The 25,108-nt window shown below is 41.4% G+C and overlaps 1 protein-coding gene across 1 annotated transcript; it reads left to right on the top strand.

Moving 5' to 3' along the window:
• The first annotated feature begins 3,537 nt into the window (after positions 1–3,537).
• Positions 3,538–15,366, top strand: LOC109893554 (uncharacterized). The gene is made up of 5 exons (XM_031834631.1): positions 3,538–4,168; positions 5,071–5,162; positions 8,174–8,272; positions 9,693–9,863; positions 12,744–15,366. The coding sequence occupies exons 1-5, from the start codon at positions 4,096–4,098 to the stop codon at positions 12,936–12,938; spliced, it is 630 nt and encodes a 209-aa protein (XP_031690491.1). The 5' UTR covers positions 3,538–4,095; the 3' UTR covers positions 12,939–15,366.
• The last annotated feature ends 9,742 nt before the right edge of the window (positions 15,367–25,108 follow it).

Below are 25,108 nucleotides of genomic sequence, written 5' to 3'. Positions count from 1 at the left end.
TGAGCGTTTGCTTAGGGGAGGAGAGAAGCAAATCTGAGCAACGCGCACGCAACGTCATAGATTTACATTTCCTCAGGATAGAAGTTGTAGGCAGGCTACTGATTGCACATTTTTGGGTTAATTCTGAGTTTAAGTCTTATAAAATACGTTTGATTATGGTTTAAAAGCATTGTTGTTTTTTTGTTTTCAATAATGTTATAGGTTTACAGCTAGATAGATCTATAGAAAATGTGTAATTTATATGATGAACATAATCAGAGACCCTGTGTGAAAAAGAACAAATACAAATAAAGCATATCATAATTAGTAATAACATTGCATTGAATGTATTTAAATGTTAATACAAAATGCTATTTGCGTGTTCCTAATTACATTTAAGGATGACAAGTGCAGCCCTTTCTACAAATGCTTTGTCAATCCTCTTATGGTATATTAGATTATGAACTAGTATGATCATTATGGATCCTTTTTAAATTATAATGATAATCAGATTCTATCATTTTGTTTTAGCTTGTAGCAGCTCAGTGCCAAATCTTTAGCTACAGTGCCTTCGGAAAGTATTCAGAACCCTTGACTTTTTCCACATTTTGTTACGTTACAGCCTTATTCTAAAATGGATTAAATAAAACATGTTCCTCAGCAAACTACACACAATACCCCATAATGACGAAGTGAAAACAGGTTTAGACATTTTTGCAAATGTATTAAAAATAAAAAACAGAAATGCCTTATTACATAAGTATTCCTTTGCTATGAGACTCAAAATTGAGCTCTGTGCATCCTGTTTCCATTGATCATCCTTGAGATGTTTCTACAACTTGATTGGAGTCCACTTGTGGTAAATTCAATTGATTGGACATGATTTGGAAAGGCACACACCTGTCTATATAAAGGTCCCACAGTTGACAGTGCATGTCAGAGCAAAAACCAAGCCATGAGGTCGAAGGAATTGTCCGTAGAGCTCCGAGACAGGATTGTGTCGAGGCACAGATCTGGGGAAGGGTACCAAAAACATTTGGCAGCATTGAAGGTCCCCAAGAACACAGTGGCCTCCATCATTCTTAAATGGAAGACGTTTGGAACCACTAAGACTCTTCCTAGAGCTGGCCACCCAGCCAAACTGAGCAATCGGGGGAGACGGGCCTTGGTCAGGGAGGTAACCAAGAACCCGATGGTCACTCTGACAGAGCTTCAGAGTTCCTCTGTGGAGATGGGAGAACCTTCCAGAAGGACAACCATCTCTGCAGCACTCCACCAATCAGGCCTTTATGGTAGAGTGGCCAGACGGAAGCCACTTCACAGTAGAAAGGCACATGACAGCCATCTTGGAGTTTGCCAAAAGGCACCTAAAGCCTCTCAGACCATGAGAAACAAGATTATTTGGTCTGATCAAATCAAAGATTGAACTCTTTGGCCTGAATGCCAAGCATCACATCTGGAAGAAACCTGGCACCATCCCTACAGTGAAGCATGGTGGTGGCATCATTATGCTGTGGGGATGTTTTTCAGCAGCAACAGGATCGAGGCAAAAATGAACAGAGCAAAGTACAGAGAGATCCTTGATGAAAACCTATTCCAGAGAGCTCAGGACCTCAGACTGTGGGCAAAGGTTCACCTTCCAACAGGACAACGACCCTAAGCACACAGCCAAGACAACACAGGAGTGGCTTCGGGACAAGTCTCTCAATGTCCTTGAGTGGCCCAGCCAGAGCCCAGACTTGAACCTGATTGAACATCTCTGGAGAGACCTGAAAATAGCTGTGCAGCAACACTCCCCATCCAACCTGACAGAGCTTGAGAGAAGAATGGGAGAAATTCCCCAAATACAGGTGTGCCAAGCTTGTAGCGTCATACCCAAGAAGACTCGAGGCTGTTATCGTTGCCAAAGGTGCTTCAACAAAGTACTGAGTAAAGGGTCTGAATACTTATGTGAGGATTGACGCTGGAGACTAATAAACAACAGACATGAAACAGAACAGGAACAGCGTCTGGACAGGGGAAAATAACCACATCAATGCTGACACGGGGATCTGACCGAGGAACAAACCGATATGGGAAGGCAATCAACAAGGTAATGGAGTCCAGGTGAGTCCAATGAGCGCTGATGTGCGTGATGGTGACAGGTGTGCGTAATGATGGATAGCCTGGCGCCCTCTAGCTCCAGAGAGGAGGAGCGGGAGCAGGAGTGACAGTACCCCCCCAGGGGTGCCACCTGGGTGAGCCCGACGAGCCGGCTGAGGCGTGGGAGCCCGATGAGCCGGCTGAGGCATGACGTCTGCCGAGCCAACCAAGGCAAGAAAACCTCTCGAGCTAGCTAAGGCGTGGAAGCCTGACAAGCCAGCTGAGGCATCCCCGGTTTCATTGGCGACGGCACCCGGACCCGACGTTGCCAACAAAAACAAGAACTCCTTGATACTTCACATATTGGTGTCAGCAGGTACAGGGGGTGAACATTTAATAAACAACAGACATGAAACAGAACAGGAACAGCGTCTGTACAGGGGAAAATAAAGACATCAATGCTGACATGGGGATCTGACCGAGGAACAAACAGATAGGAGGATCAATCAACAAGGCAATGGAGTCCAATGAGCGCTGATGTGCATAATGATGGTGACAGGTGTGGTAACGATGGGGAGCCTGGGCCTCCCGAGTGGCACAGTGGTCTAAGGCACTGCATCACAGGTGCTAGCTGTGGCACTAGAGATCCTGGTTCAAGTCCAGGCTTTGTAGCAGTGTCCAGGTTATGGGAGTGCTTGGCCGGCAAGGATGTCCCTGTCCCATCGCGCTCTAGCGTGGAGGGCCATGCGCATGCACGCTGACACGGTCGCCAGATCTACAGTGTTTGTTCCTACACATTGGTGTGGCTGGCTTCTGGGTTAAGCGGGCATTGTGTCAAGAAGCAGTGTGACTTGGTTGGGTCATGTTTCTTGACCTTCGCCTCTCCCAAGTCCGTATGGGAGTTGCCGCAATGAGACAAGACTGTAACTTCTAATTGGATAACACGAAAAAGGGGTCAAAGTATATATTTAAAAAATAAATAAATTTAAAAAAATGATAGGCAGCCAGAGTCGAGGAGTGTGAGCAGGCGTCGTGACAACTTATGTAAATGTAATATTTCGTTTTTAATTTTTTTAAATAAATTAGCTAACATTTCTAATAACCTGTTTTTGCTTTGTCATTTTGGGGTATTATGTGTAGATTGATGAGGGGGGAAACTATTTAATACATTTTAGAATAAGGCTGTGGAAAAAGTCAAAGGGGTCTGAATACTTTCCGAATGAACTGTACATGTAGCAGAGATGCGTTTTGGACTCCACCAACAGGCTGTTCCCTCTCATTGCACACTATCCCATCACAGGCATCTCCAAGGTAAACTGTGACTACAACGCTGGAATGTGATGTCCTCCTGGCTGATTTGGACCCTAATATTGGGATTCCCAACCAAGATAACTATTTAGGCTTCTTACTTTGTAAACTTTAAGATATTGTAAAGCGTGATGTTGTGTGAACGTAGTTAACAAGTTACATTTAATCAAATACATAAACTATTTGCTTTAGTGTGTTATAGTCTGGTTGATGGTTAAACCTATCTAGTCTGTCATGAAGAATACAAACTAGTGCATTTCTGAATGATTGATCGAGTAAAGTTGGATTTAGCCTATGATCTGTCAAGAAAATGCAACAGAAAAACCTGTATTACATTGTCTCAACATTATGAAAAAAGGCTTTGGTGTGCTGCTATGAGTTCAGTGGCAACATAATTAACCAGCTTCAGCCAAGTTGCCTCCTTGGCGACTGCGCGCGCGTGTCTATCAACATCGTACAAGGACTGTTTGTTGTCCGGTGCCCGGCGACGTCACGGAATTTGAGAGCGCGACAGTGCGCCCTAGGACTCAAATACTGTGGCAAGTTTACCGACGTGAGTTTTCCTGATCCGACTCTTGTTTGGAGCTCGTCTCTCTTGCATTGGAATAGTACAAGGGAGAAGGAAAATAATCAGAATCTATGATCTCGCTCCCTTTGATGAAAACAGTCCCATTTTACCCTCTGACTTCATGATCCAATTGGGTATAGACAGTCTATTCGCCAGAGATGTCCACCGCTGCAACTCCAACCACCCCCTCTCAGTTAACATCGGATCAACTCACGGTCATTGTGGCAGCATGTAAGTAAGATTTTAATCTCTCAAAATGTCCAATTTTCCATGAAATTGATGGTGGCATTTGAGTATAAATCAGAATCAGATATAATCTTAGGCATATTTTTGTAATTAACCCATCTGTTATGATAAACAGGCGTATTGGCATGTCACTTTTGCCTGTTACATTAATAACAGTTGTAAGTGATCATTCGTTTTCTTTGGACAAAACACAACTATTGTAAAGTTGTAGAAAACTGCAACAGTGTAGCCTATGAGGACCACTGACCAGATGCTATAGATCTGGATGGGGAGTCTGTTGCCTCAGCAGGTTGTTCACACCAGTGATGGATCCTTTTACTTCATCAAATCACTGCTGTGGTGGTGTGATAAGGAATATGTTGAATACACTGTTCGCCAGCTGCTATCACTGTAGATAGCAGCCTATTTGCCTGCCACATTAGATATGAAGCTTTCTATTTCTAGAACCTATCTGTATTATCTTGAAGCTACTAGTGTTCCTCTTGGACTTGTTTTGTATCCGAAGATGAATTACATGGTTGACTTCACATTTATATTTGATAGTAAATTAATTTGAAGTGTGGAAAATCGACTGCGACTAACATTATGATTGCCAATTATCCCTGTCCACAGATTGAAAAACATATTGTGAACAGCGTTCCATTAAATAGTCTACACAGTATGTCCACACAGCGTTTCAACTTAATTACCTGTGACCTGAGCAGGAAAAGCTCTGTCCCCTAGCAACAGCATATTACAGTGTTCTGAACACTATAGTAAATATTACTTTACATTAATTAGACTGGGGCATTACGTAATGTACCTTTTGTACAAGTGCATGTCCATTATCATTTTGATGCATTGTTAACAGCGGGTGATGAGTTTTCTCTTCTCCTCTCCTTTACTAGTTTCAGGTCTGGTGTTCTTTGTGGTGATCGTGGTGCTGCTGTCCATATACCGAAAAGAACCTCACTGCTGCAAGGACACCCATGGAGACATGGTAAGGACCTTGAGCTCACTCACTATATTTTATTGAAAGATACAATTAATGAGAAAGTGTCACTTGTAAACAAACCATAAATTAAAGTTAGGCACAATACAGATTAGATGTGACTGAGGCCAAATGTACCATGCAAAGTAAATGTAGCGCCATTAAGAGGTGTCACGTTTAATTTGCATGGCTATGGGAACAGGCCCAGAATAAACTTGATATGATCACTGTAAAACCATGCATTTGCATTTCATGGAATTAACAGTGCTCTGGCTATGAACTTCGGCTTCCATAACTATCCCTGAGTGCCAAAGGAATCATGAGTCATAGTGTGTGGCGAGGCAGCATTGACAAATGCTATTGATACTTGCGCCAATCTTGTGATGTGTCAACACCACTACAATGAGAATATTACAACAGATTGTTTAGCTAAACCTTTGACTCAAAACACGTTGTATGAAAACATATGAATGGCTAACACAGGGCGGAGGAAAATCTGATCTTGACGGCAAACAAGCATATCCTGCACAGCCTACTGGCAAATCTCACCCAGAAACTGGATACAATATTCAGTGTTCCCCTGAGTGAGGAACACAAACACTGGCACAGAGGAGGAGTCTTCAGTATCATTGTTGACCTCCTTTCCCCTCCCTCCCAGAGAATAGAACTTAGTAGACAGTGTCTTATATGAAGGCAGTATCTTATATGAATGGTACCATGATGGATGCCCAAAGTATGGAGGTTCATACATATCAATACTTTTTAACAACTTCAATCTATGACCAATATTCAAGTCCCTAACCTGGTACAGGAAATAGGGAACAGGAAGTATAAACTCTCCATGGAGGTCAGTTTTCAGTTTCTGCCCATCCTCCATGTTTCCTCTTCCTGACCTGCGTCCCTGGGGTAGGGTTAGTATGTTATCTCTGGAGCACAGGGACACTACTCATACCTTCCAACTCTTTCCCTTTCTCGGAGAGACAGGAAACACCAACATCTCCTTTGTCTCTGCTATGTTTGGCTCTGGCCTGAACAGATTAGAGAAAAGTTTTGCTGTCTCTTGTCAGGAATCGACAGGCTTGTCCTCTTGTACATGTCAACCATTTTGACCTGCTGTCAGCTAGAATAACCCACACATGACACATCAGACAACATTGCTCGTCACTATTTCCTAACATATTGTCAGTGTGGGGAGTGGAGTCTAGTCTATATAGTAAACAGTGGGTGACAGGGTGTAAATATGGAAAGATCTTGGTGGGTATGGAGATGACCTCTGGGATCTGTACTGGGTGAAAGAATACACAGCTAGCTGGTGGTGTGAGCAAAGTTTCCTGACGATTGAAGTTGTTTTTATATAGAAACAGATTTGTTGAAATCAGTTTGTTGTTTTTGGTGTCCCTGTTATGTCGTTTACACATTCCCTGAAATCCTATCCAGTCACCCATATAGTCATAGTGACTGGTTAACTGAGGCATGTTGCAGAAGAGGGTGGTTTTGTTACAAGATCATTACAAGGACACCAACCTGAAGCCAGATTGCGAGGGAGGCTCACATGGAAAAAAGCCTCTATTATTGTTTTCTATGGAACGTTTACGTTCCTCTATATGTGTTGTTGCCACATACCTTTCCCTGCTTCAGTTTGCTCCATGAATAATGGCCAGACCCTCCTGTGGGTGTTGGGGACAATGGCTCTCCTTCAGGTCGCGGCACTGAAAAGGGCACACTGCCGATGGGGTCCTCCCCCCACTTCAGCTCTGATTTTACACGGTTGTGCTTTTTCACGCTGGGTGAATCAGAGGCAGTAAACAAAAGGACATCTCCCTTTTTTATCCTGAATACTTTTTTTCGCCCCTTGAAAGTGAAAACTAGCGAGGGAAACTGACCTCTGACATCAATTTTTCTGTGGCGTCTCTCTCTGTCACATGCTGGAGGGGTGGTGACAAAGGTCAAACTGCATCACTGGGAACGTGAGTGATGTCCCTGTTCAGGCAGGCATCAAACTGGCCCTGATGTTTTGAAGGTGACCATTTTGTCAATATGAACAAGCCTACTTCCCTATGCGTGATTCGCAGTGGGGCAATTTTCCTATGTAAATTTCTACAACCGTTCTCCTACTCATCACGCATCCTCATTTTAATTTATTTAATTTAACCTTTATTTAACTAGGCAAGTTAGTTAAGAACAAATGATTATTTACAGTGACGACCAAACCCTAACCCGGACGACACTGGGCCAATTGGGACTCCCGAGCACGGCCGGTTGTGATGCTGGATTGAACTCTGTCAGGCAAAAAAATCCTTTGTTGTAATGCTGTGTAATGTTGTCCAAAGTAACTATGGGGGCCATAATGTGTATTTGAGCATGCTTGTTGAGAGGAACCTGCTACAGTTACAAGGGAAAAGAGAGATGCTGAAAAGGTCACACTGTGTGGTTTCTTGCTAGGGACCCTGGTGACACAGTAGGACACTGTATTGTCCCCAATACAAAGAGACTCATTTAAGCCCAGAGTAATCACCTAGTTTTCCGGCAGGGCTTTTGAAGAATTCCAGCACCTCATATAGTGTGAGCCTGCCTAATCTTGTTTGAAATGGGTGGGACTGGGAGGAGGCATGGAAATCATAGGGTGGTCATCTTATAGGCTAGATCATATATGGTATTGCTAAAACAGTCAGGACCAAAAAGAATGAAACAAGGCATGACAATTGGTCAATGAGGCTGAAATTAGGGAATGCCTTCCTAATTGGGACGTTGGGCTAGCCTTGTAATTACCAGGCTGATTACTACTGCGTTATCAAAACAGAATGTAAGGTCGCAAGACTTTCGGAATGTTGTACAAGGTTAACGTTGAGCAGATTGTCGACATTCAGTCTCTATTTTAATTAGATTCTCGTTGAAACTCAAATTTAAATGTAGGGTTGTTAGAAGTTGTTCAGTCATCTCTGTAGTTAATGTGCTAATGGAGGGTTCATCATACTATAGTCTAACTCACATTAATCACTGTTCCCTCTGTCCTCCTGCAGGATACCCCTCCTCAGTACTACAGCAGCAGACAGACACTGGTGGGAAATCCCTGTCTGGAACAGACTCATGACATCATACACGACAACACACACTCACAGGTAAGAAGGCCCAGCACTGGGTGGGTCAATACGTTGTCAGTCAATACGTTGTCAGACCCAGTGATACCTGTGTGTGTGTGTGTGTGTGGGGGGGGGGGGGGGGATCGCTGTAATCATAAATGCATTAATATTTGAACGGTCGTCAATCATCATTAAGTAGCTTATACCTGCACCGGGATTATTAAGCGCACAGATTGATACAAGGCAATGTGCAACGAGCAGACAAGTCAGAACCATGGAGAAAGAATTAGGCCTAGGCTACACCTTGCTCTTTAGATACGTCAGACAGTAAACTAAATAACATCAATCATGCAAGATCAGGTAGACCGCAGTCTACAACATAAGCAGCAAGCACATCCACATCAATTTGATAGGCTATTGCTCTCTGTAGTCAAGCACAAGGACCTGAATCCCATGTGTCTACTACTGTGCTATAGTTCAACCTAATTATGTAATATAGAATAGACTACTTTTGCGTTCATATGCCATTTAAAAACAAGTTACAGGGGAGAACATTATAGTAAACCTACTCACCAAACGGATGTGTCGTGTGATGGGGTAAAAGATCATTCAAGCGTAATCATGCAATGTAAAATTGTAAATACATTTTGAAAAGTCCAACGAACAGGCAGAACCTAATCTGAACTAACATCTATATATATTGTCAAAAATAAGAAATTATACAGTTTATATCCCTGAATAAATTCTCTTTCAACTTAAAATTGAGCTCATGAGACCCTGCTCAAATTGTCACTCTTTTTAAATAGTAACCATTCCAGTCATGAGATGTGCATCTCACTTCGCACTTGCAATTCTTTGCTTTTCAAAAATATTATTTTCTATTTATTTAGTTATATATTCCATAATATTTTACTTATAAAATAGAGGTGTCTTGACTGTGATAAGGGCACAGGAATATAAAAGTGTATTTTCTATTAAATTAACAAACAAGGCTATGCCAATGCAATTTCATATATCCATAATCACCAGCAGCTAACCAGCAGCGCAGCGCCAGTCTCAGGCCAGGGGGCCCCTCAAGGGGTTATAGCGACACACATGTACATTGCTTTATAAAATAAGCAATACCGGCTCAGACCAATTCCAAGATTTAATCAAATCATATTATACAGTATATCATATTATATATACATTTGTCATGTTTTATAGTGTTAAATAATATTTCTTTTATTTGTTTTTTGGTACGATGTTTTTCTTATAAAAAATCTCCAGGAACAGGAGGCCCCGCTACTGCTGTGTGTGGATAGGTTTATTGCTCTGATGCGCATAGTCAGCAGTGATGCACTGACACGGATTCTCCATGACCAAACAGACACCAGCAGTATCTTCCATCAAAGTGTTTGTGACATCTCTCTAACTGTTCCATTGTGTTCCCCGGCTGTCTGCTTCTTCTCTCCATCAGTCAGGGCAGCTGTTCCTTATCGGCCTGCCCTCCAGCTACCGCCTGCCCTCCCTGGAGGCGCCCCTCCCCAGGCTGCCCTCCTACGAGAGTGTCAGGAAGAAGGACCGCCAGAGACAGATACACATGATGATCGCTGACCGTTTCGGCCTCAACGGCTCCATGCTGACTGAGGTAAGATACCGGGGGGGGGGGGGGGGATAAGTGACATGTGTCCTCATAAGTATTGAACGCTGCCTGAAAGTGTAGGTTATTGAACGTTACCAAAGTCAATCTTTAGTCCATTATTGAAGAGCCTCACATACAGTGCCTTGCGAAAGTATTCGGCCCCCTTGAACTTTGCGACCTTTTGCCACATTTCAGGCTTCAAACATAAAGATATAAAACTGTATTTCTTTGTGAAGAATCAACAACAAGTGGGACACAATCATGAAGTGGAACGACATTTATTGGATATTTAAAACTTTTTTAACAAATCAAAAACTGAAAAATTGGGCGTGCAAAATTATTCAGCCCCCTTAAGTTAATACTTTGTAGCGCCACCTTTTGCTGCGATTACAGCTGTAAGTCGCTTGGGGTATGTCTCTATCAGTTTTGCACATCGAGAGACTGAAATTTTTTCCCATTCCTCCTTGCAAAACAGCTCGAGCTCAGTGAGGTTGGATGGAGAGCATTTGTGAACAGCAGTTTTCAGTTCTTTCCACAGATTCTCGATTGGATTCAGGTCTGGACTTTGACTTGGCCATTCTAACACCTGGATATGTTTATTTTTGAACCATTCCATTGTAGATTTTGCTTTATGTTTTGGATCATTGTCTTGTTGGAAGACAAATCTCCGTCCCAGTCTCAGGTCTTTTGCAGACTCCATCAGGTTTTCTTCCAGAATGGTCCTGTATTTGGCTCCATCCATCTTCCCATCAATTTTAACCATCTTCCCTGTCCCTGCTGAAGAAAAGCAGGCCCAAACCATGATGCTGCCACCACCATGTTTGACAGTGGGGATGGTGTGTTCAGGGTGATGAGCTGTGTTGCTTTTACGCCAAACATAACGTTTTGCATTGTTGCCAAAAAGTTCAATTTTGGTTTCATCTGACCAGAGCACCTTCTTCCACATGTTTGGTGTGTCTCCCAGGTGGCTTGTGGCAAACTTGAAACGACACTTTTTATGGATATCTTTAAGAAATGGCTTTCTTCTTGCCACTCTTCCATAAAGGCCAGATTTGTGCAATATACGACTGATTGTTGTCCTATGGACAGAGTCTCCCACCTCAGCTGTAGATCTCTGCAGTTCATCCAGAGTGATCATGGGCCTCTTGGCTGCATCTCTGATCAGTCTTCTCCTTGTATGAGCTGAAAGTTTAGAGGGACGGCCAGGTCTTGGTCGATTTGCAGTGGTCTGATACTCCTTCCATTTCAATATTATCGCTTGCATAGTGCTCCTTGGGATGTTTAAAGCTTGGGAAATCTTTTTGTATCCATATCCGGCTTTAAACTTCTTCACAACAGTATCTCGGACCTGCCTGGTGTGTTCCTTGTTCTTCATGATGCTCTCTGCGCTTTTAACGGACCTCTGAGACTATCACAGTGCAGGTGCATTTATACGGAGACTTGATTACACACAGGTGGATTGTATTTATCATCATTAGTCATTTAGGTCAACATTGGATCATTCAGAGATCCTCACTGAACTTCTGGAGAGAGTTTGCTGCACTGAAAGTAAAGGGGCTGAATAAATTTGCACGCCCAATTTTTCAGTTTTTGATTTGTTAAAAAAGTTTGAAATATCCAATAAATGTCGTTCCACTTCATGATTGTGTCCCACTTGTTGTTGATTCTTCACAAAAAAATACAGTTTTATATCTTTATGTTTGAAGCCTGAAATGTGGCAAAAGGTCGCAAAGTTCAAGGGGGCCGAATACTTTCGCAAGGCACTGAATATAATCTGTTGTTTACTCCTAAGTGCAGTGACCTATAAAAGAGAATAAATGAGAGGTTTTGTTCATTATGAATGTGCTGTCACAGGATAACTGGAGCTTGTTCTAAGATGAAACACTATTCAGAACGCTGTAAATATGAGCCCTATCATCTCATCTTCTGCTGTAGTGATGCACAGACTGCGCATTCCCAGGTTTTACCATGTTGATCTTTTGCCGGGGCTTTGACTTGCGTAATGCTCGAGCAAACAAAGTAATGAGAAAAAGGCAAATCAAACATAATTAAAGCTTGCGTCCTCAGTGTAAACAGTGGCAGAGAATGCAGCTTTGTGCTTTTTTCCTCCTTTACTTGTCTTTTTTTGCCCCTCTTTTTCTTTAGTAAACGTCCCAGTGAATACGTGCCCTCCCATCAGTCCCCCATCCTGTCACCGGTAGCTCAAAGTGGCCCCTGTCAGACTTTAGAGGGGTTCTGATGGCCCATAATTGCTCTGTATGTGCTGTGGCCCGTAGGGGCTGGAGTGAAACTTTGTTGCGTTTTACGTGTGTGGTGTTTTTATAGGCGTGCAGGGCTGTCCTTGCCGCCCGCGGGGGCCCCAAGCAATTAAAAGATAAGGGGTTAGTCAGGGAGTGAGGAGCTGGCTGATGGCGGAGATAGGCTCTGTACTGGAGGAGTGATGCTAAAGGCAGCCCGGGTGCTGCCAACCTAATCTGTCATGTAAACGCTAACATGATGCCATTAGGTTTGATGTTAGAGATCATGTATCAGCCAATACACGCTAGGAAACACCTACACCTGGGAAATGGAGTATGTAACCTTAGATGGGATGTATTTTTAGAAGGTCATGGGTTATTTTGTTGTGTGTGTGGAATATATAGCGTTTAACATTTTCAGTACGTTTTCTAGCCTCTCAATTATGAGTGTTAACATTTATTTATTTATTTAACCTTTATTTTAGGAAGGTGACTCATTCTAAGTGGCTCACTTTGCCACAAAGTATAGCTTGATATGATGAGCCGCGACACACACAAATCAAGCCATCCACTCACCCATTTGACACGTACCCACCTACCTTAGGTTCTAAAGCAGTGTTAACCAAAGCTTACTCTTTCTCTCCCACAGCCCCCTCCAACGTATGAGGAGAGCATCCGCCACTCTATTGAAGTGCCCTTTGACATTCTGGGATCTGTAATAGACGCCCCTCATCCCCTGAACATTTCCCCTCCGCACCCTGGCACAGACTTTACCACTCAGTCAGAGGTAACCACTCAGTGCCCATCCACTCAGGATGCCAACAGTGCCACCCTACCAGTCTGAATCCTCAGACTCGCTACTGACACACGATGACAAGGACAACTGGAGTATTGATGCTTTTTATCCACCTTGATGTGCCAAACTGGTCAGAGGATAACAGACAGTGGAAATGAACACATTCTCAATAGGTTGAATCAGATCCAGCAGCCAATGGGTTGACTGTACTGTAGGAACATTCCGCAGTGGCAGTATGCTGGAAGATAGTGACCAAAGATGGTGAAATTCTACATTGCGGGTTACTCCATAATGACAAACTTGAATGTCTAAACACCTCTTGTCAGTTGTGATTTTAAACTGGAGCCTAAATAAGATTGATGAACTGGGAAGACTTGGATTACCATTCTTCAGTGAAAAGGGAAACCGTCCTGTAGATGACCAATACCATGACTATATGTGTCTGAGGTGGCAGGTTCTAATGCCAAAGTTAACTGTAAGAGGAGACAGGCCAGGTAGAAAGACACTCCATGACAATCTGCTGCTGAAAAACAAAGACTATTTTGCTGTGAACAGAAAAAGCACCAAAAAGGGAAGAACGATCTTTAGATAAAAAAAAAATGTTTATCATATTTTCTACATTTGATCATTTTATGGATTAAAGTAATCTGGATGATTGTTTTTTGGGGAACTGTGTTGTAGCAAGTCCTTTTCTGAGTAAAATCACTCTCCTCTTTTAGTGCAATGTACGAGCCAAAAACGTATAAGCGTGAGATATAAAATGCTCATATGTCCTACCCTGCTGAGCTTGGGTTGTACAGCTGAGCCAGCTACAACTTGTGTGTTAGTCTTGGAACCTGTGAAGAGTGAGTCAACAACACCAAACCTGTGTTGGCTCTGGTAACGGGTCTTAAAAGCCCAATGCAGCCGTTTTTATATCAAATCATTTATGGGTAATAATAATGTACCTTACTGTGATGGTTTTCTATTAAAATGATCAAAATTGTTTTTTTGTTGCTTTTAAGCTTTTTAAGCGTTAAACGTTTTAACAAGCAAGATTTGTGGTCCGAGTGGGGAGGAGAAAAGGGAAAACTAGTTGTTATTGTTAGTGAGGTTTGGAACTCTTTGTTATTAATCTATTAACTCATTTACCACCTGGTGATGTCACCAGGCATGCCGAAACTTCACCATGCAAAACCTGCTGTTTAGAAGGTCCTATGTAGAATGTATTTTCACCCAGGAAATAATACCGATCAAATCTTGTTAGTTTCATCAGCTGTTGTACAATATGATGCAAAACACAGAAAACTGAATTTTGAATTTTCACGGGGCCTTTAAGATACAATTCAGCATTGGGATTGTGGGAAGCGTTAACTAAGTAGCTAGCTTTGTTTATTCAAGAGCTCTGTGAACAGTGAATGAGAATAGCTGTGTAAAAAGCTTTTTTTTGTTGGTTAACTGGGCTGCCTGTCTTAACAGTCCCTGCACAAGCTTGAGAAGAAACCAGTATGAATGACAAGAAAAAGTATGTAATATTTCCCTCACATCATGTCTGAAACAAAAGTATGAGGTTTCAGCAGCCGTTAGCAAGTAGAGACAAGTCTACTCAAAAGACAGCAATTGGGAAATACTTGTACAAGTGTAAGAGTGAGAATTGGAGTTGATGATCATTTATAGACCTGTCTGTCACGTAAACTAATTGAGATGGTGGTGGCTTCTAGATAAAGACATGTTTAACATAGCGCCTGTGTGCTGTCTCTGTCTGGCCTTAATGTCCACTAGTGTCCTTTTCACCTCATTTAACACATGATTTACTTTACAAAAGGCACATCTCAATAGGTGGTCCAGGTATGACATGACATGGAACAAGCAGGGGGAGAGGCAGGTGGTACTTTCCTCTTTTGTTCTCTATTGTTCCTCAAACAAGGAGGAGGCTGATGACATCACATCTGACCATCTCCTTGTATTTGATTTATTTAACCTTTATTTATCTAGGCAGTTAAGAACAGTGGGTTAACTGCCTTGTTCAGGGGCAGAACGACAGATTTTTACCTTGTCAGCTCGGGGATTCGATCTAGCAACCTTTCGGTTACTGGCCCAACGCTCTAACTACTAGGCTACCTGCCGCCCTTAATCTGCCACTCCAAAATCCTTGAAGTTAACTTAAAGTTTGTGGTTGTCTCAAATACACTATTTTGCTCAAAACATTTTTTTTTTAACCCTTTAGTGTATGTATTTATACTTGGGATATTTGAACAGGAAAAGTAAAACAAAATCACTGGAGGACGTCTAACTTTCACTTTCCGAACCCTCTAAAATGCACTTTACATTGGTGGGAGCAGTGTTTTTGTGCATTTTGAATCACCCTGGAACCTAACTTTTATACAAGTGAATTTATGACCTGTAAGTTTACTTTGAGCCCACCACCAAGTTATGTCTGACCTGTACACACACATTGAACATATGTATGTAAATAATAAACTGTTATTAAATCAAATTGTATTAGCCACATTCGCCGAATACAACAGTAGACCTTACAGTGAATTGCTTACTTACGAGCCCCTAACCAACAATGCAGTTGGATATATGGATAAGATTACGGATAAGAAATAAAAGTAACAAGTAATTCAAGAGCAACAGTAAAATAACAATAGAGAGACTATATACAGGGGGGTAATCTATATTTTCTTAATCATGTAAATTGTTACTCGCAAAAAAGTCATAATGACAGTCTAAGGAGGAAAATGGATGCATCTGTTTCTGTATTAATGAACATGTTACCTCTGTGTCTTGTCAAAGTCCTTCTCCATCCATTGTCACTCAAAAGCTTGACCTCTGACATCTGGTGGCCAGCTATAGAATTGCAGTCTTGAAGATTACACCATTTTAACTGAAAACTGAACCAACCCACCCCATACTTTTGAGACAATACTCTCACATAAACAAAATGTCACAGTCAGTAATATATTTAACTCATTAGATGAAGTGTCCACAAGGGTTCCATTGTCCTGCTGTTGGGTGTGTAATGAGAGAGAGAGAGAGAGAGAGAGAGAGAGAGAGAGAGAGAGAGAGAGAGAGAGAGAGAGAGAGAACAAACAGAGGAACTCAGAGGTCATTAAGCTCCTCACAGTTGGGCAGCACAGCTGGAAACAGCCTAGAGGCAGAATGAGAAGACACTACAGGATGAACAACTTCCATCACTGTCTTCTGGCTGACAGACACAAAGTGCAACTGTTTGGTAATCCCCTTGAGCTCTTGTCGTAAAAGATGAGCCCCATATAGTTAATGAGGTCTTATGGTCGTTTGATCCCTTAAAATACAGACCACAAAAAGAGGTGACATGGGGTGCTCTCTTCATCATTGACATCTCAAAGGCTATTTAAGCATACAGATTTGGCATTTAGGGGATTAGCACATGCTATATTGAAAGACAGGCTTTGTTAAATTTACAATTACTTTCTGATAACCCTTCAGATTTCAATGAAGAAAAGCAAATAGCAGTGGATTTCTTCTTCAATAAACGTCCTAATCTTCGTAGCCCTTTACACTCGTACCTGTGTATGGATTGAAAATGACAGATTTGGGCACTAATAAGTGCCTAAATTGGAATGCAGTTACTGTACAGTATCATGCTATACATTACATCAGAGTTCTGGCTCTGAACTTCACAGTGCTGTATGGGTATTGACTGACAGCTGTTCTGAACTTGAGCACCACGCATGCCAGAGGTCTCCTCAATCACTCCCAGTAATTGGGCAACCTTTAAAAATATTTTGTTGTCTGATTGAGGGAAATGCTGTAAATGAAGATGAATCAATGTATTCTGAAAGACGAGATGTTGAGGAATATAATAAATACAGCTTTGATGTCATACGAGCAACACAAACATCCATGAGACCAAATGTGAACTTCACATTTCCAAATCGTAAAACTCATGTCATATACAGTGTCAGTGTTTATGATCACTTTGTTTGATGTACAGTTACCAGATGACATGGCATCTGTTTGACATGGCATCTGGCCCTGTTTGTTTTTTTTAACAGAAAGAGACGATTTGTTTATTGGGAAGAATATTTGCCGCAGTACACACACCTGAATGCACTCATGACTATTTTCTGTGCGCACCAAGATCACAATCCGTTTCTCTGAATTGTCTTGTGAAAGCCTAACACTGTAAGATGTTATCTTATAACTTAGCTAGTCTTATTGGCAATAGAACAAGCTTTCAAATCATGCCCACCTGATCCAGATTGTGATTTATAATGGACCGTTTTTTTGGATTGCGTAAACAACAACAGTGATTGTGTGATGGCTGGAATGCAGGGTTGTGTTCCAAACTAAACAACTACAAGTGTGCTTGCTCTAGTTCCTCAACAACACAGCTAGGAGAGCTCAAAAAATCCATATAGTTGAAGACTCTTCTTTGACTCAAAGAAGTGCATTGAAAATGCTTCGGAACTGTGCACACTTTGGAGAGGTGTGTGGCCACTTGGAGAGAACAGTTAGTCCTCTTGAACCTACTCACTCAGACCCTTGTCATTTTATGGGGTCTTATGTTACACCTACCCCATATTCTCCAGGAATAGTCTTATCATGTTACAGAATGTATCCAGAGTAGTTTTAGATTTTGTTATCAAGAAATGTGTCAAAAAGTACAGTAAATGTCAAATGCACAGAAAATAAACAGGGTAATGTTTGGATTTGGAGTGTCAGGTGAACTGTTGCGTCCTCACCTTTGATCTAATAATTTCCCCATCATCTCCAATCATCTTCCCATCATCTCCCTTTCAATTGCTACCATGGTTATGGATACGATGCTTCGTGGGTGAATGTTGTTGACGTGTGCAGAGGGTCCCTGGTTCGCGCCCAGGTATGGGCGAGGGGACGGTCTAAATTTATACTGTTACAAAAACAAAAACAGGTTTTAGAAATGTTTTAAAAGTATTCAGACTCTTTACTCAGCACTTTGTTGAAGCACATTTGGCAGCGATTACAGCATTGAGTCTTCTTGGGTATGACGCGACAAACTTGGCACATCTGTATTTAGGGGGTTTCTCCCATTCTTCTCTGCAGATCCCCTCAAGCTCTGTCAAGTTCCACAGAGGAACTCTGAACCTCTGTCAGAGTGACCATCGGGTTCTTGCTCACCTCCCTGACCAAGGCCTGTCTCCCCCGATTGCTCAGTTTGGCTGGGCGGGCGGCCAGCTCTAGGAAGAGTCTTAGTGGTTCCAAACTTCTTCCATTTAAGAATGATGGAGGCCACTGTGTTCTTGGGGACCTTCAATGCTGCAGAATGTTTTTGGTACCTTTCCCCAGATCTGTGTCTCGACACATTCCTGTCTCGGGGCTCTACGGACATTCCTTCGACCTCATGGCCTGTTTATTTCTCTGACATACACTGTCACTGGTCCATTTACATGCGCACAGGAGCGACAGCGCCTCTTCCCCCTCAGGAAGTTAAAAATGTTTGGCATAGGCCATCAAATTCTCAAAATGTTCTACAGTTGCACCATTGAGAACATCTTGGCTGGCTGCACCACAGCTTGGTATGGCAACAGCACCCCCTTGATCGCATAGCACTACAGAGGGTGTTGCATACAGCCCAGTACATCACTGGGGCTGAGCTGTCATCCAGGACCTCTATATCAGGTGGTGTGATAGGAAAGCCAAGAAAATTGTTAAAAAGACTCCAGCCACCCAAGCCATGGACTATTCTCTCTGCTTCCACACGGCAAGCAGTATCGGTGCATAAAGACAACAACAGACTCCTGAACAGCTTGTATCTCCAAGCCATAAGAATGCTAAATATCTAACAGAATTGCTGCACAGACTACATATATTTTTTTGCTCTGTCTCTATGCACACTCACAGGACTCTACACACTCACGCACACTGACACTCCAACGCACACATAACATGCACATACATTTATACTGATGTTTATCAAATATCAAATCAAATCTAACTTTATTTGCCACATGCGCCGAATACAAGTGTAGACTTTACTGTGAAATGCTTACTTACAAGCCCTTAACCAACAGTGCAGTTCAAGAAGAAGGAAATATTTACAATGTAGGCTAAAATAAAAAGTTATAATAAAAAGTAACACAATAAGAATAACAATAACGAGGCTATATACAGGGGGCATCGGTATCCTGATGTCTAGTCACCTACCCTATACATATACTGAACAGAAATATATACGCAACATGTAAAGTGTTGGTCCCATGTGTCATGACGTTGGCCTGGGGGGGTAGGTTTATGACAGTCATAAATACCTCTTCCCCCCTTTTTCCTCTCTCTACCCTACTGATGTTACATTTGCAAAACCCTTGGTTAACATAGAGATTCTGGGAACATCAGAAGGTGGGGGGAAATGAACTACACCGCTCAAAAAAATAAAGGGAACACTTAAACAACACAATGTAACTCCAAGTCAATCACACTTCTGTGAAATCAAACTGTCCACTTAGGAAGCAACACTGATTGACAATAAATTTCACATGCTGTTGTGCAAATGGAATAGACAACAGGTGGAAATTATAGGCAATTAGCAAGAAACCCCCAAAAAAGAAGTGGTTCTGCAGGTGGTGACCACAGACCACTTCTCAGTTCCTATGCTTCCTGGCTGATGTTTTGGTCACTTTTGAATGCTGGCGGTGCTTTCACTCTAGTGGTAGCATGGGACGGAGTCTACAACCCACACAAGTGGCTCAGGTAGTGCAGCTCATCCGGGATGGCACATCAATGCGAGCTGTGGCAAGAAGGTTTGCTGTGTCAGCGTAGTGTCCAGAGCATGGAGGCGCTACCAGGAGACAGGCCAGTACATCAGGAGACATGGAGGAGGCCATAGGAGGGCAACAACCCAGCAGCAGGACCGCTACCTCCGCCTTTGTGCAAGGAGGAGCAGGAGGAGCACTGCCAGAGCCCTGCAAAATGACCTCCAGCAGGCCACAAATGTGCATGTGTCTGCTCAAACGGTCAGAAACAGACTCCATGAGGGTGGTATGAGGGCCCGACGTCCACAGGTGGGGGTTGTGCTTACAGCCCAACACCGTGCAGGACATTTGGCATTTGCCAGAGAACACCAAGATTGGCAATTCGCCACTGGTGCCCTATGGTCTTCACAGATGAAAGCAGGTTCACACTGAGCACATGTGACAGACGTGACAGAGTCTGGAGACGCCGTGGAGAACGTTCTGCTGCCTGCAACATCCTCCAGCATGACCGGTTTGGCGGTGGGTCAGTCATGGTGTGGTGTGGAATTTCTTTGGGGGGCCGCACAGCCCTCCATGTGCTCGCCAGAGGTAGCCTGACTGCCATTAGGTACCGAGATGAGATCCTCAGACCCCTTGTGAGACCATATGCTGGTGCGGTTGGCCCTGGGTTCCTCCTAATGCAAGACAATGCTAGACCTCATGTGGCTGGAGTGTGTCAGCAGTTCCTACAAGAGGAATTGATGCTATGGACTGGCCCGCCTGTTCCCCCAGACCTGAATCCAATTGAGCACATCTGGGACATCATGTCTCGCTCCATCCACCAACGCCACGTTGCACCACAGACTGTCCAGGAGTTGGCGGATGCTTTAGTACAGGTCTGGGAGGAGATCCCTCAGGAGACTATCTGCCACCTCATCAGGAGCATGCCCAGGAATTGTAGGGAGGTCATACAGGCACGTGGAGGCCACACACACTACTGAGCCTCATTTTGACTTGTTTTAAGGACATTACATCAAAGTTGGATCAGCCTGTAGTGTGGTTTTCCACTTTAATTTTGAGTGTGACTCCAAATCCAGACCTCCATGGGTTGATAAATTTGATTTCAATTGATCATTTTTGTGTGATTTTGTTGTCAGCACATACAACTATGTAAAGAAAAAAGTATTTAAGTATTTAAGAATATTTCATTCATTCAGATCTAGGATGTGTTATTTTAGTGTTCCCTTAATTTTTTTGAGCAGTGTATATTCTGGTAATCCGACCAATAGAACGTATGTGGTGGTACTAATGAATATGATGTCAGTTCGGTTGTCATCTGAGACATTCTCATTAATGATAAGATGACATAAACTCTACAGTGGAAAGTCTACACATCCGAGTTATCGGATTCACATGGAATTGTTGTTCAATTAAAATGTTTGAATATGAAATTATTCGTGATGGGATGAAATGTGATTTTAGCTTCTAAAATGTGAGATTTGGGTTTTCATAAGATAGGGCTCTGCTCAACCAGTGGGCCGCCCCTGTGTAGAGACATGGGCTATAAAACTTTTCTAACACGCCCTGTTCTCCCTTCCTATATAAGCCCTTGACGACAATATAACCTCCTATTCCGAGGACGACGGTCCGATGTCAGAATGGTTCAGATAATAACTACAGAACGAAGCCAACATCAGCGTGAGCTTTGGTTGCGAATTGTATGAACTTTGAACTCTTATTCACTACAGAAGTGATACCTCCTAGCCGTTGAGTTAGCAACAGCCACTGCAAACGAGGGTTAGGAAGGAACAGACAGATTATCCCGTCTACCACACAACGACATTACTACAATATATAAAATTTACCAGCAGAGACATTCTTCAAAGGACGAAGGACTCGGTTGGGCAACACGGCATTCCATCTACCACCAACCTACCGAAGCGCAGCTCAGAGTAAATATTCATTGCATTTTCCTTTTCCAAATGGGTGGTAATTTAGAATGCATAAGATACTGTATTTACGATAGCGCAGCTTCACCCTTTGTTCCTCAGTCTTCCCGCTCTTTCACTCAAACCCAGCCACTTGTCTTTTGTGTAACAAGCTGTCATATCTGTTCCGCCCGCTAGGAACGTTTTCCTTTATGACGTAATTTGTAATCAAGTTATGATTTAATTATGTGTATGTGTAATTCTGTGTGATTAGTTAGGTATTTAGTAAATAAATAATTAAACCCAATTTTGTATTGCTGATTCAACTTGTTAGCCAGGGCTCGTGCAGATAACCAAGAATTTACAACTTTCAGATGAGACTGAATTAAAATGACGATTAATTTTGACTGCTATTGATATGGCAAAGCACATCCCAGAAAGCCCTTCAATCCCTAACAGGTACCATATACCCACACATGTATAAATCAGTAACGTACAGCAAACTTGTACACATTGTAAAATAAAAAAAAATATTTTTTTATATTTTTATTTTATTTTATTAACAACAAATCAATACATAAAGCACATGAGGGAACACAAGCATACATAGATTACAAACAATGGACAATCGCGCTAGGGGGTACAATATCACATTACAATTACACAAGGACCTTAAGGGACATGCATATATTTACAATTCTAACAGCTTTTTTGTTAGTAGAGCATTTAACCGTCTTAAAATACAGTTCAATTTCTTTTTGTAGGGTACGAAAATGTGGTTTTCTGTTTGTAAATTTACATTTGTGTATATGAAATTTGGCCAAAAGAATAATGAAATTAATTACATAAAAATGATTCCGCTTATTTCTATTGTATGTAAAGAATCCAAACAGTACATCTCTCCACAATAGTGTAAAATCTTCATAAATGTGTTCAATTATAAACCTACTGATGTCTTTCCACAGTTTTCTTACATGCATACAATGCCAAAAAGATGCACAACTGTTTCTGGGTGGTCATTACAAAAGGAGCAATTTGAGTTGATGTTTTCCTTAAACTTCTTCATATAGTGGTTGGCAGGATAATATTTATGAATAATTTTAAAGGAAACTTCTTTAATTTTGTTAACAAGTAGGTATGTGTGTGGTAACATCCAAACTTTTTTCCAACAGATATTATCAATAAATCCATTCCAATAAGGCATGACATAAGGTATAGATACAACATCCTGCTAAAACAAGGATCGTATCGCTCTGTTGTTGAATGGACCAAAAGAGAAACAAATCTTTCCTACTGATGAGTCAACAGGGTCAATAGAAGGTAGGCTCTGAGGGTCAGGTCTTGACATGTTCCTGAATAACATAGCAACACCTGAGGGAATGGCATCTAAAACAATTGCAAAATCTTTAGGTGTTACAGGGACCTTGTAAAGTGATAAGAATTCTTTATAACTGAGTAAAAGACCCTCTGCATTTACCAGTTGGCTCACCAATAGGATATTATTTCTGAACCAATATTCTAAAAACAGAGAGGTATTTTTATACAATATATCCCGATTATTCCATATATAATATCTGTGTGGAGAAAAATTGTGTTTATAAATTAAGGACCATGACAAGAAAACCTGCCGATGAAAAGCAGAAAGTTTCACTGGAACTTTGTCAATATTATAATTGCAAAACAACATGAAGTTAAGGCCACCAAAAGTAGAGAAGACATGATGAGGAATAAAATTCCAGATAGAAGTGGGTCTTCTTAGGAATTGTTTTATCCAATTGATCTTGAAAGTATTATTTAAAGTAGTAAAATCCAGAAAATTCAGTCCACCATTCTCATAAGTGTTCATTACAACAGTTTTCCTAATGTAATGGGTACGGTTTCTCCAAAGAAAGTTGAAAAGCATCTGGTCTATCTCCTTGCTTATTTTACGGTCATGATATAAAGATAGAGCACCATATGTTAGTCTAGAGATACCTTCAGCCTTGGTTATTAGGACTCTACCTTTTAAAGATAAGTCCCTCTGTAGCCATTGATTTAGTTTCTTCTGGGTTTTTTTAATAAGAGGGTTAAAATGTAGTAAGCCTCTAGACTTCTGATCCTTTCTAATGGTTATGCCTAAATATGTAAGTTATTCTTTTACTGGAATACCATAATATGAAGGTGTCACAATCTTTGACAGCCATGAGTTCACATTTCTTAATGTTAAGATATAGACCAGACGCTTTGGAAAAGGATTGTATCACATTGATCGATATGGGAATTTGGTTAGCGTCTTTCAGAAAAAGTGTAGTATCGTCAGCCAGCTGGCTTATAATAATTTCTTTACCAGCTATGGAAATACCTTGTACAGGACTATTATTTAAAGAATTTGCAAGAAGTTGGGTGATTAATAAAAACAGGTACGGAGAGATAGGACAACCTTGCCTAATTCCTCTCTTTAACTCAAATCTAGGTGAGGTGCCATATTTCAATTTGATAGAGCTGTTACCATTTGCATAGAGAGTCTTAATAGCCTTACAGAAAAAATCCCCAAAGCCAAATCTCTCAAGGGAGTGGAAGAGAAACTGATGCTCTACTGTGTCAAATGCTTTATAAAAATCTAAAAATAATATGAAGCTATCCTCAGTTATTAGGTCTGAGTAGTCAAGTACGTCTAATACTAGTCTGACATTGTTAGAAATATGTCTGTTCCTCATGAAGCCAGACTGTGTTTCATCAATGATTGCATCCAGGACTTCTTTAATTATTTTTGCAAGTAGTGAGGCTAATATCTTATAGTCATTATTAAGAAGACAAATTGGACGCCAGTTATCGATGAGCAGCACTTCTTTTTTAGGTTTAGGTATCAGTGTTATTAACCCCTGACTCATTGTAGGAGGGAGAACATTGTTTTTAATACTCTCTAAAAAGACTTCAAATAGAAAGGGAGCTACTTGTTCAGAAAATAATTTGTATAATTCTGATGTAATTCCATCAACACCTGGTGATTTATTGTTCTTTAGATGTTTGATAGACTCTATAATCTCTTCAACTTTGATGGGTTCATCACACTGTTTAGATTCTATATCACTGATAGAGTGAACATTATTCAGTGAGTTAAAAAAAACATATCTGTGGATTCCTGACAGTACGTAGAGCTATACAATTTTCTGTAAAAATTGCTGCAGTATTTAGCGATTCATTTTTGGTCATCTGTAATAACACCATCAATGTTTAACTTATGGATAGTGTTATTTTTAAAGTGAAATTTCTCAAGTCTAAAGAAATAGGATGAATTCTGTTCTCCCTCCTCAATCCATTTTTTCCTAGATCTAATAAAGGCTCCTTCTGCTTTTAATTTATATATATTATCCAGTTTATTTTGTAACTCAATTAGTTCCATCTTCTCCTCCCCCAAGAGGTCAGCTGGGGACCTCTGAGAAAGGGAAGTTATCTTAATGATCACCTTTTCCTCCTCAGCTCTTCTGGTTTTAGCAAGATTACTACCATATTTTCTAAGATATTTGGACACCTCAAATTTAAAGAGCTCCCAGTTCTTGCAATAATAGTAGCATAGTATCTCTCTCCATTGAATACACGCGGTTGACGTCAACGAACCTAATCGAATATTCAA

This window comes from Oncorhynchus kisutch, linkage group LG10 (assembly GCF_002021735.2).
Source record: "Oncorhynchus kisutch isolate 150728-3 linkage group LG10, Okis_V2, whole genome shotgun sequence".
Lineage (NCBI taxonomy): Eukaryota > Metazoa > Chordata > Actinopteri > Salmoniformes > Salmonidae > Oncorhynchus > Oncorhynchus kisutch.
Note: the sequence above shows the minus strand (reverse complement) of the source record. Positions and strands in the feature narration are given on the sequence as shown.